The 12,245-nt window shown below is 36.5% G+C and overlaps 1 protein-coding gene across 2 annotated transcripts; it reads left to right on the top strand.

Annotated features, from left to right (window-relative positions):
- Positions 1 to 2,005: 2,005 nt before the first annotated feature.
- Positions 2,006 to 11,518, top strand: LOC113053313 (COP9 signalosome complex subunit 8-like). Of its 2 annotated transcripts, XM_026218235.1 has the most exons (7): positions 2,006 to 2,217; positions 2,560 to 2,630; positions 2,707 to 2,755; positions 2,840 to 2,972; positions 9,427 to 9,534; positions 9,706 to 9,768; positions 10,546 to 11,518. In XM_026218235.1, the coding sequence occupies exons 1-7, from the start codon at positions 2,143 to 2,145 to the stop codon at positions 10,623 to 10,625; spliced, it is 579 nt and encodes a 192-aa protein (XP_026074020.1). In that variant the 5' UTR covers positions 2,006 to 2,142; the 3' UTR covers positions 10,626 to 11,518. The 2 variants fall into 2 exon arrangements, with proteins under 2 accessions (XP_026074020.1, XP_026074021.1); XM_026218236.1 differs by lacking the exons at positions 9,427 to 9,534; positions 9,706 to 9,768; positions 10,546 to 11,518 and adding an exon at positions 5,599 to 6,978.
- The last annotated feature ends 727 nt before the right edge of the window (positions 11,519 to 12,245 follow it).

Raw genomic sequence — 12,245 nt, forward strand, 5'->3', positions numbered from 1 at the left:
ACAACTTACTTTTGAGTAGACTACAAAATTTTGAGTAGACTACAATGGAATTGCCTAGGGTTAAATCTGACCGTCATCAAATCATAGCAGAGGTAGCGAGGTATCATACTGATCACAAGTACAGTATGGAGTACAACGCACTTCCTGATTTTGCTGAGTTACATGTGTTCCTAGGTCAACATATTTTGTTGACCCTGGAACAACATTTTACTCAAAAAATGTAGTCTTGACCATATCCCTACCCTTAAACCTAACCTTAACCATGAGTGATCCTTAAAATCAGAGGAAAAGATAGATGAATGACACTGATGTACAAGCACCTAACAGTGATTGTAAGCGTAAACTTCACAAAATCTATAAACTTGTTCTTCACATCTGAATGGTTAATCGCAATGTTGTTCCAGGGTCAACAAAGATGTTGTCCCAGGAACATGTCTCACTTGGTAAAATAAGGTTCTGCGGAGTACAACAGGGCTTAGTACTAGGACTGCTGATTTTCACGATTTACATATTACCCTTGGGAGATATCAGGAAACATGATGTTATGTTAACTTTCACTGTTATGCTGATTATATTCAGCTTTCATACCAATTCACAAAACTGAATGCAGAATGCATAGCTGACATGCAAAACTGGATGGCTAGTAATTTCCTATTGCTAAATTCTGAAAAAAAAAAAAGAGTTTTTAGACCAAAAACCTTCCATGTAATAAACTAGAACACTGTCTAACACTTGATGGATGCTGTGTCAATTATCCATCATCAGTTAGGAACCTAGGTGTGCTATTTGATAGTAATCTTTCCTTTGAAGGTCATATAGCATTTGTGAAACCGCATTTTTTCCATCTTAAATATATATATATATATATATATATATATATATATATATATATATATTTAAATTACAACCTATGCTCTCAATGTCAAATGCAGAAAAACGTAAATGACCTCAAGGTTAGATTATTCTAACTCGTTACTGGGTGGCTGTTCTGCGCACTTAATAATAATAATAATAAAAAAAAACTCCAGCTGCTCCAAAATACAGCAGCTAAAGTTCTTACTAGAACCAGGAAGTATGACCATATTAGTTCTGTCAACTCTGTACTGGCTCCCTATTGAGTGTATACATTTTAAAATCTTGCTAATTGCTTATAAAGCACTGAATGGTTTGGCTCTTGAGTACATGAGTGAGCTCATATCGCATTATAGTCCTTCACATTATAGCCTATAATGGGGGGAACTTGACATCAGGGTTTTTCATCCAATCATCATTTGACAACTCTATGATGATATCTGGATTTTCTTTGCTTGCCTCTGTGAGAAGTGTCTGCACACATATAGAGTCCCCCGTATTCTATGCTTCTTTAAGAGCCTCAACAAATTATGATTCAACAGTGTGTCGTCTGACATTATGTTTCATAACACTCAATAGGGTTTTCCCCTTTCAAATAAAGCCTGAGACTAATAAGTTTAATATGTGGCGCATCTGTTTCTGTTCTCAGTAGTCTAAATATAGACAGATCCGACTGTAAGTTGATCTAATTGTTTATAAGACTGGCGCAAGCAGACTAGGCCTATACTAAATTACACATATTAAACGTATACTACAGTGGAGCAGTTAAAAGCAAAGAAACGTGAACTAATTTGATTTTATTACATGTCATTTTACAAATGAGCACAAATTATAACTTCTCCATCTGCAAGCATAGATGTCACTACAAGGATCTGATTTAGGACACAAATAACGGTGGTGTTATGAGAGGTGGTTTTTAGACAGTGAGAGAATCTGTAAGGCATGCCTACTGTGATCAGCTGGCTATGCTGTTCTGAGAAGAGCAGTTCTGTGAGCTCCTGGAAGCCTCTAATCTACTGCTTTAACAAAATGCTGAAATGGGTTTCTGAAAGAGCAACTCTGTAACCTGCGTCAATATACGTGCTAAATAGGATTCGAAATAGTCTCCAAACCTCCCCACAGTTTTGTTTTCCAGCTATAGTATCCAAAATAAAAGATAATAGGCCTCGGAGCGTTTGGTGTGGTGGTTTGTCCTCCAGTCCAGCAGGTGTCAGTGTGTAATCGCAGAGGCAGAGCAGCAGCGGGGTTGTTGTTTCTCTTAGCCGTTAGCATATGAGGCTCCTGTAAAACATGCCCGTGTCTGTCGTGATGTCTGAACTTGATGATGAAAAGCTGCTGTTGCAGTTTGAAACTCAAGAGTTGGAGGTAAAAACAGGCATTTATTTATTAATACCTTTATTCCGCGGATGTATGTTATCTGCTAAACTGCTACAGTATCTTGGCTGTCAACCTGTAAAGACAACTCTAGATATCAGTATAAGATAAAATAAATATTAACTTATTGATGTTATAGCGGAATGCAGCTTGTGTGTTAATATATATTAAGTTTTCAGTGTAACATTAGTAATAATGTTCCTTGTGCACATGTTTATTTGTTATTGTATAACAGGCGTGCTTGTCTTACTGTTCTTAATGTAAATTGTTATATTCCTCTCTTTAATATTCGCCATTTCCATCAGTTTTAAAACCTGTTACCTTGTACCCTAGGCTCCTGGTGGTATTGCTACGCCTCAAGTGTATTCCCAGTTACTAGTTCTGTATCTCCTGCACAATGACATGTGAGTATATGTATAATGTTAATTCATACGTTCATTATCAGTTGATTCTGCCATAACAGTCATTTGCTTTATGCAGGAATAATGCCAGATACCTTTGGAAACGGATACCACATGCAATCAAAACAGTGAGTTTTATGTTTGCTTTCAAATAGTCTAACATAAAGTAAAATAAATTGCAGGTGTCTAATATGTTTTTTTTTTAATTACAGGCAAACCCAGAGCTGGCCGCTATATGGGCCGTAGGACAGCGTATCTGGCAGCGAGACTTTCCAGGGATCTACGCTACTATTGCTGCTCACCAGTGGTCTGAAAGCATTCTCCCTGTGATGGAAGCTTTAAGAGGTACTGAGATCGTGCGGTTTGGGGTTTATGCTGTATTTGATGTTGTATTCCTGAAATGAGCTATATAATGAAGTGGGATAGAATGGCCCTGAAATTTTCGTCTGCTCTGGGGTCCTTCTTATCTGTTTAATTGAACACATCCTCATTGTGAACTGGCATTTAAGAGATGGTAGGGTAACGATGCTTGGAAAAGTGGACTAAAGGCATTAATTTTAAGTTTTTATTTAGTCATAATTATTGTAGAGCTGCTTGTTTTCACGAATCACAACTTTTATTATTATTATTATTTTTATTATGAACAGAAACTGGGACTGTTGATATGAATTAATTAACCACAATTCATTTTTTTTTACCTCCAAAATCTTTATATAATTGAATGTTATACAAGAAAAACAATAACTACTACTAATATATATATATATATATATATATATATATATATATATATATATATATATATATATATATATATATAGTATACATATTTATTTACAGTTGTTTTAGCATTTTAATTCAAATTGTATTTATATTATTTTAAATATAATAATTAAATATAAATGCTTTGTGTCACTCTGTTGTCCCTTGGTTGAGAACCACCAATGATCTAAATAATCTTGAAATTAATGTTTCTGTCCATATTGTATTCTCAGTGCATCATTAAATTGTAAATTACAAAAGTAAAGTTACCTTTTATATTTTCAGCATGATAGTTTCTAATTTTATACAGTGTTCCTCTTTAAATGTTGTTGAACTTTACACCGAGGTTGATCTTTTTCTGTGTAAATATAGCTCTTATTCTGGCAACTGATTTTATTTAGTAATATGTAAACCTCAATGATAGGAAATTATAATTTTCTAAGAATTTAAGATATTTATTGATTAATAAATTAAAAAGTTGCTTTGTAACGATTTGTATTGTAAAAAGCGCTATACAAATAAACTTGAATAAATGGGAGTAGAAAATAACAATGGCATCAACTGGAATAAAAAATATTAAACAAATAAGGGTCATTTGCATCAAATTGTTAATTTAAAAAAAAGTTATCTAAGAAAAAAAAAAAGGAAAAGAAAGAACAATCTCTTCTTCAGCTCTGTTTCCAACAAACGTCTGTACTGGGTTAAAGGAGACATCTAATTGTATGCTTAGCATTGCTAAACATATTCCTAGACAGAATCAGACAGTGTAACCGGATATAATGTTCCATTCGCTATCATCCCAGTGTTTTTTGTTTTTATAATTGACTACATGCATAAAATACTTTGATTGGAAATGTGAATGTTTTCGTGAGAGAGAGAAAGAAAATATAGGTTTTATATTTCTTGACACAATTCACTCTTGTCAAACATCCTCCACTTCAAGTGAATTACTGTCAGATTTAGTTAGATTTGAGAAGTATACTTTGTGTGATTTATCTTTCCTTTTGACAAGCATAAAATGTTTAGTAACTCTTGAATGTGGATGGATGTGCAAGAAAAAAAAAAGAATTCAAAAATAATAATTAAAGAAATTTGTGCTGGTAAATGGCATGTATCTTGTTGCAAGATCCCATTTCAAGTGGTTTATGACTAAACTTAGCTCAGGCATTAACTTGCGTATTCATAGGCCAAGTGTGAATACTTTGAAGGATGACTGTTTGCAGAGACAATTAAAGTCTGCAGTTACTTTATCATTAAAGTGCTACATTTTGTTGTATCATTTTCATGTTGGAAAGTAAGATTGTGAAAAGGTTGCAAAAGCTATTTTGCAATCTTGTTGATATTTAATATAGTATCTTCAGGGATCATGCTAAAAGCCTTCATTTGATCCCTACGGGCCAGCACATGACCCACCCAGGCCAAGGATAGGTTAAAAATAACCCATGTGTTCATGGGGTCCCTATGTACTGTGTTTTAAGACATCAGCAGTTTAAAAAAAACAAAAACAACCCCCCCCCCAAAAAAAAAACAACAACAACAAACATTTGAACAAGAAAATATTTTGAAAAATCACACATTTTAAATGATTGTGGGTCGTATTTCAAAATTAAATATAACTTAAAAAATACTATCCTCAGAGTACTAGGAAAATAAAAAGTATGGTGGAGAGGTACTTATATATTTTTTTTCAGTATCTGGACATTTATTTAACATGGCAAATCAAAATATAATTCTTATTTCTTAGTGTAATTTAGTGTTTTCTTCTTGTGAAAAATATTGTAATTGATATGTACAGGACATAAATGAGCAATTGAAATTCAGAGGGTGTTTTGTAACAGACGGGGTTTGTTTTGTTGAAACTTGTTTGTCTCCCCAAAAATATTTCAACATTGAAATCTCACTGTACAGGAAAGGGTAGGGGTGTTATGGCATCATCGTGTCACAACACATGGGTTCAAAGGGGTGGGATTTTGCTTCTCCAAAAAATGGATCTTGAAACCAAATGGATAGGATTGTGGGCTCTGATTGGTTGCAGGAATGAGCTGACACCCACTGGCTGAGGGTAGTATAAAGACCAGGGCCACTTTGCCTCAGAACAGATCTGACAACTACAAAGAATCATTTACTGCTGAGCCACAGCTTATTTTTATAGTTTTTTTTTTCTTTTTGGGAGACAGCCATCGAATTTATACAGCAAAAGGCTACAAAGTGACCATTGACATGGACATTCAGCGAACATCCTCTTTGGTGGGGTCTCCCGGGTCCATGGAGAGCCTTGAGAAACAGCTAAGTTGCCCAATTTGTCTGGACATGTTCACCAAACCAGTGGTGATTCTGCCCTGTCAGCATAACCTGTGTCGAGGATGTGCTAGTGATCTTTATGACTCTCGAAACCCTTATCGTTTCTCTGGTGGTGTATTCCGGTGCCCTACCTGCCGCTTTGAAGTGGTTCTTGATCGTCATGGCGTGCATGGACTTCAGAGGAATCTTCTAGTTGAGAACATAATTGACATATACAAACAGCAGCAGGAAGGTGAAGGTGGAGGTGGAGGTGGAGGCAGCACCACAGAAACGCCAATAAAACCCAAAAGCTCCAGGGAGCCAATGTGCCAAGAGCATGAGGATGAGAAGATCAACATCTACTGCGTGACTCACCAAACTCCCACTTGTTCCATGTGTAAGGTGTTTGGCCAACATAAAGACTGTGAGGTGTCACCACTTGCTAGTGTCTATCAAGCTCAAAAAGGAGAGCTGAGTAATGCCATCGATGCTCTTGTAGCAGTGAATGGTCGCCTTCAAGCGTTGCTTAACCAGATGGAGGAGGCCTGCACAGCTGTTCAGGGCAATGCTCAACGTGCCAAGCAAAGGCTTGGTGAATGCTTCGATTCTCTGTATGCAGCCTTAGAAGAGCGTAAGAGTGCCCTCTTGGAACGTATAAGCAAGGAGCAGGACGAGAAGATATCTGCCCTCAGGAGTCTGGCCAGGCGTTATGGGGATCGTCTTCAGGCAGCCACAGAGTTAACAGACACGGCAGTGCAGGCGCTGGAGCAAAGCGGTGCTGCAGAGTTCCTGCTGGCCTCCAAGAACCTGATCTCCCAGACAAAGGACGTGACGAAGAGTGCACTGGCTGAAGAAAGGCCTGAGCCAGGCTTTGAAAGAATGGACCATTTCACTCTGGATACAGAAAAAGTGGAGACTTTGTTGTCCAAGGTGGACTTTGGAGGAGACAATAATGAGGAATTTGAAGATGCTGAAGATCAGGAAGAGGAGTGAATGGGTTGCACTGAAGTGTCTTCGAGGGAAAATGGGATGGGATAAAGGACAAGAAGATCAAACAAGGACCGTGTCTATGAGAGGGAAGAGGGTTTAATGTTTGTATATCACTGCTAAGCAGTGTCAGCATTAAAACTAGTGCCATTTTTATACTTTTTATAATGTAGTTTCTGTTGTCACTCTAGTAGTTATCTTCCTACCTTTACATGTTTTACTCCAGGAATAGATCATTGTATCATTTTACAATATGTGGTATGTTCAGTTTACTCCGATATGGACTTAATGCTTTGATATTAAATAAAATATTCAAATTTATTGAGATTTGAGTTTATTTATTTTAAAATGTATGTTATTTCATCAGATGTACAGTACAAATCGAATTACATAAGCAAGGATCATTTTAAATGGAGTATTTCAGAATTACTAAATTAGGTAACCTTTTACAAGTAAACTCTGTGCACTCTTCGCCCTCAACTTTCTTCTCTGGTTAAAGGCACATGCTATTTTTAAAAGGTAAGAGGATGAGATATGACTGGGGGACCTTGGGGGTAGAATACCAGAATAGGACAGATGGACAGTGCTTTCACCTTCCCAGCACTGCCTTGCTCAGCACCTCTTGCTATTCATGATTGCGGGTCAAGGCAAGAGAAAAAATCAGGAACTGGGAGTCTGTTTGGCTAGCATGTGTTGACAAGCCCTGGAAATGAACAAGAAACATGCAAAAAAAAATCACTTTAAATCCTCCAAATGTAACTTGTTCCTGGTGAGGTGCTAAGACCAGACATATTTCACACATCGAGTGAATCTGAACTTCTTTCTGTAGAGGGCATCCTTGTATAGCATGTTTCTGCTGGTGTGTAATCTCCAAATGGTGGTCCAGTAGTCACTGCTGACCTCCCTGGTGTTGCATATAAGTAGCTGTTAGGAAACACTGTTGCTAAGAGAGTTGCTATTTATTTAGTTCAAGGACTGAAAAGGGTTTGGAAATCTTTGTTTGCTATAATGGAGTTTATGTAATTTTCCCAAACCAAATCTTATCTCTGTTTTTTCCTGTAAGGTCCTCCAAGTGTCTTGAAGTAGTAGAAGTCAGCTTCAGTTTAATCAGAAGTAATAACAAATGCATTGAAAGAATCCAAGGCTGCATTTAATTGATTTTTTTGATGTGGTAACATTGGGAACCATTATTACAATTTAAAATGACTTATCTATTTTTATATATATTAAAATATAAATTATTCCTGTGATGGCAAAGCCAAATTTTCAGCAGTCATTACTGCAGTCTTCAGTGTCACATGATCCTTCAGAAATTCTAAAATATTGATTTGGTGCTTAAGAAACATTTCCTATTATTATTTGTGTAAAAAAACAAAAAATCTTACAGATCCCAAACTTCGGAACATTAGTGTAAATCTGCATTTTCTTCACCTGTGAATAGAGCATTTGGTAACTGTAAACTTGCTTTTACATGTTGCCTCTTTCAAATGGGTGTGAATTGCTGTCAGTATAAAGTTTTATGGCTGTTGTACACTGCTGTGCAAAGAGCAAACAGCTGTTACTTCATTTTTGGTCAAAATAAGTTCTTTTTTTATTTTTGGGGTGTCTCAAGTGTCTTGAGATAATTTTTTTTTTTTCCCCAAGAAAAAAATGGGCTATCTTAACAGTAACTTCTAAAAGCACTAAAAGCCTTAATACTAAGGCACGTATGACACCAGTTACTGTTTTTTTTGTTTTGTTTTTTTTACTTTGTTTTGGAGCACTCAAATTGAGTTACGGCACTCTGTGTTTGTTTTATTGTCCATTAAAGTCTGCTGCATTTAAATTACGATGTAACTTGTATACTTTTATACATCTGTCACTGAAGCACTTAGACAAATGAATGAGGTAGATCACTATCTACCAAACGGCTCCATATAACACAATACTGTGAACAAGCAAAGACTAGATAACTTGGCATTAATAAGTAATTGTAAATCTTATTTTTTTTTTCTTTTTATAATGCAGAATATACATCCAGCAGCCGCGTGTCAGTCTGGGGCTGTTCACTTTTAGTTGCACGAGTGTGTACTCGAATGCTGTGACAGTGTAGCATGATCTCACATAAAATCAGTAGTAACAGTTTACAATTAAATCCATATCCTACCTTTTCTTGCAACCTGATAAAATTAATGCAATGAATGCCATCAGAGATGTTTAATCCACAAGCATTCTGAGCATTATCCTACTTCCTGGCATTCACATCAATCCACAAGTCGTCCTTGAAGGTTAGAGTATTTTCATACAAATCAATGTAAAACCAATTGGGCTACTTTTGTGTCATCCTTTTACGTTAGTGAATAAATCATAGTGAAGCAAATAAATTAGTTGCAAAACGGTATCCACTCACATGTTTAACTTTTTGTCTGGTTGTTATGGTCAGAAAAACAATTAATGCAGTCACATTATTACTGTATATGCTATACCCTAAGAGATGATGATCACTAGATTTTATACAGGTGTTACTATAATGATTTTGTAAGTGGTGATCAGCAACCAGATATTGATAATGTGGAAGTTGCTGCCTTTTAAGTGCACTTTCTAAAGGTTTGTGATACCACTTTTACTGTCACCAGTATTTTTTTTCTTGTCCTTGCTTGAGTGTGTGCAAGCATGGTACAAAGTTTTCAGAATACAGTGTGAAACGGAAGAGCTTGCAGGTGTGTTGGGAAATTGCCACCTTTTAAAAAATCTTTTAGTTTTTTTCTCTTGTGCTTTGTGTTTCTTGCAGAGTCGACGCGTAGGAGGGCATATGGGCTTGTAGCACAAGCTTACACCTCTATCAGTGCAGAGGACTTTGCTGCCTTTGTGGGATACTCTGTAGAAGAGGCAGTCAAAGGTACATAGTGCTGCAAAATATGTGAGATTTTTTTTGGGTTAGCGATTAAATAATTATATAATATGTACAGATTTCTTAATATTCTGCTAAAGCCACTTGTATTGCTTTAAAGATAAATCTGAACAACCCTCTATTGTCTTTATGTAAATGTCTGTTTCTCTTTCCTTAAAGGCGTAGTAAGTCATGGGTGGCAGGCAGATCCAAACACCAGGATGATCATGCCACAGAAACCAGGTGGGGGCACTGTTTCACTTCCTTTTACCAATAAGAACAGATGTTTTTTGTTTTTTTCCCCTTGGCTCTATGACTCATGCATTGATAAGATTTAATTTAGGGCCTCTCCTAATTAAAGAGCTTGTTTAAATGAGTTAATGGTCTGGAAGGTTTTTTTTTTTTTTTTTTTTTTTTTTTTTTTCACAACAAGCACATGAATTGATGACTTCACTCCAACTCCATTTTTATCCTGATCATGTTTGTTCCTGATTGGCTCTCAACGTTTCTTAAATATTCCTTCATTTCGTAAACTACAAGAATTAGTTCTTGTTCACCTTGTGTTTTTGGTTCTGAATTGTGCTGTTGTGTGTTTTAGTGCACATGGCGTTTTATGTGTTTGTCTGTAACCCTTGAGAACTATTTTTACGAGACACATTTATTCCGAAGGAACAGGAACAAGCAGCATCTGGGTTTATGCATGGGCTTCGTGAGACTGTGCAGATGTCTGTAATGCATTTAAATAACAATGTAAAATGATTCCCAGTACTGATGACCTGCAGCTTTCACTAAAAGAAGCTGATGTTTATTAGTTCAACACAGTTGCCATGACATTTTTCCTACTTGCAGAATGTGTTGCATCTGTAACAGACTGTCTTGCACACATATTCCTTTGCTTGTTCTATGCACAACTTTTGTTTACATTCGTATGTCCGTGTGTTATAGAGCAGATCGTAGAGGACTTGAAGGAATCCCCTCTTCTCTCATGTTTCTCTTCTGCCTTCCTTCCCCTCTCACCAGATCCGCCCCCGGTCTCTCTAGTTCCAAACGAACAACAGCTGGCCAGACTTACCGACTACGTGGCTTTTCTTGAGAACTGATAAGCTCTCCATCCTTTTCCACCTCTCAGCTACTCAGTTTTATGGAGGAAAACTCTGGTGTCCAGGACCCTTCACACACACTCTCATCTGTCCTGCTTCAGTGATGGAGCCACCATATTTCTTTTTTTTCTGTTTTGCTTCTTGAACTTGTCAACCACAGTGATGTAGGACAGTTTCCAAATTGTTTTAATTGTGCAACCCTTGCACCTACTTTGGATTATGATATAAATTTTTCACTGTATGCACATTGTTCAGGCTGTTTTGATGTTACAAGTAAAAATGTGATCCTTAAGTAAATTCATACCAACAACGATGATGGTTAAAACTTCCATTTACAACTGTTTGTAACAAAATCGCTCATCAGAATCAATCTCCACATTCGTCCAGATATGTAATTACATTTTGGCTTCTTCTTACAATGGCTTCTTCTTACAATATTTAACACTGGTCTCATTGTTGAGACCATGCATTCAATTATGTACTATGTAAAGAAAATTTTACGTTATTGCAGTAACTTTTTTTTGTGTCTTTTTTTTCTTTTTAACCACCAACATTTTTCAAACAACCTTGTTACTGCTAGCAAAGGTATTGTTTAACAGTGCAAACACATAAAAGTTAAAGCAGCTTATTGTGGGAGGCACACAGCTGTATTTAAGATATTTTCCACTCTCTGAGAAGTGTTTTGTTGACCGTGCCTCTCTGTCTATCTGTTATTCAGATGTTTTGCACTGTCTTCTTGGTCTCTCAGACAGTGGTTTTGAAAAAGAAGAGGAAGCGTTCCAGCTGTTGGCTACTGTCACATCCTTTCAGCTTGAGAATAAAAGTGTGATACATATGAGCTGAAACAATGGGTACTTACGGGACTGTGAGAATATTAACCTCATTTTAGTTTATTTTTGTCTTTAAATTTCATCTTCCATATTGCATTTGCTCATTTTACATTTTGAGGTTGCACCTGCCTGGTCCTCTCCGTTCTTTGATTTAGCAGATATTAAAATTTTGGATTTGTGTTTAGGTTTCTGATTGACCTGAGGATTAGTATCTGGCCCAAGGGGATCTAAAATGTAAAGATTGCATTATATAAGAAGTGTAAAGAAGGATAGCGCCAACTGGTTGCCAATCTATTTAAAATTTCTCTGAGACCTTTTAGGGCCATGAGTCTAACAGACACACAGTTTCATTCCAATCAACTCGTGTTAACCTTTTTTAAAGGGCTCTTAAAATTGATTGGCCAATGGCGGCCATGTTTTTTCAAGATACGCCAACACACTCATACATAGATATCAGTAGGACCTTTGATAAAGACACAGTATGCCAAATTTCAAGACAATCAGCCTAACATTTGCATAGTTGCATCCATTTTCCTGTTTTTTTTTTCCTGTTATAGAGCCACCAAGATTCAAGTGTTCTGAGTTTGTTGATAATATCTCATTCCATTCAAAAGTTACAGCCATTTTAGTAAAAGTGGCCCCACCCACTTTAAATGTTTTTGTGTCCAGTTACGACCGACAATGGAACTTCAACTTAGTTTTGATGACTTTGGTTATTTAGAGTCCACAGAACTTTTCTGCTCTAGTTTGGTTCTGACCGAGTGAAAAGCCTAGGACTAGTTTGCAAAAG

The sequence above is a fragment of the Carassius auratus genome, chromosome 34, assembly GCF_003368295.1.
Source record: "Carassius auratus strain Wakin chromosome 34, ASM336829v1, whole genome shotgun sequence".
Classification (NCBI taxonomy): domain Eukaryota; kingdom Metazoa; phylum Chordata; class Actinopteri; order Cypriniformes; family Cyprinidae; genus Carassius; species Carassius auratus.

What these genes read in the sequence shown, in the direction of transcription:
- LOC113053313 (XM_026218236.1), top strand. Translation starts at nt 2,143, where the DNA reads ATGCCCGTGTCTGTCGTGATGTCTGAACTTGATGATGAAAAGCTGCTG. An exon ending in TATCTCCTGCACAATGACAT is followed by an intron (nt 2,631 to 2,706) that starts GTGAGTATATGT and finishes TGCTTTATGCAG; the next exon opens with GAATAATGCCAGATACCTTT. An exon ending in TGTGATGGAAGCTTTAAGAG is followed by an intron (nt 2,973 to 5,598) that starts GTACTGAGATCG and finishes AAGGCTACAAAG; the next exon opens with TGACCATTGACATGGACATT.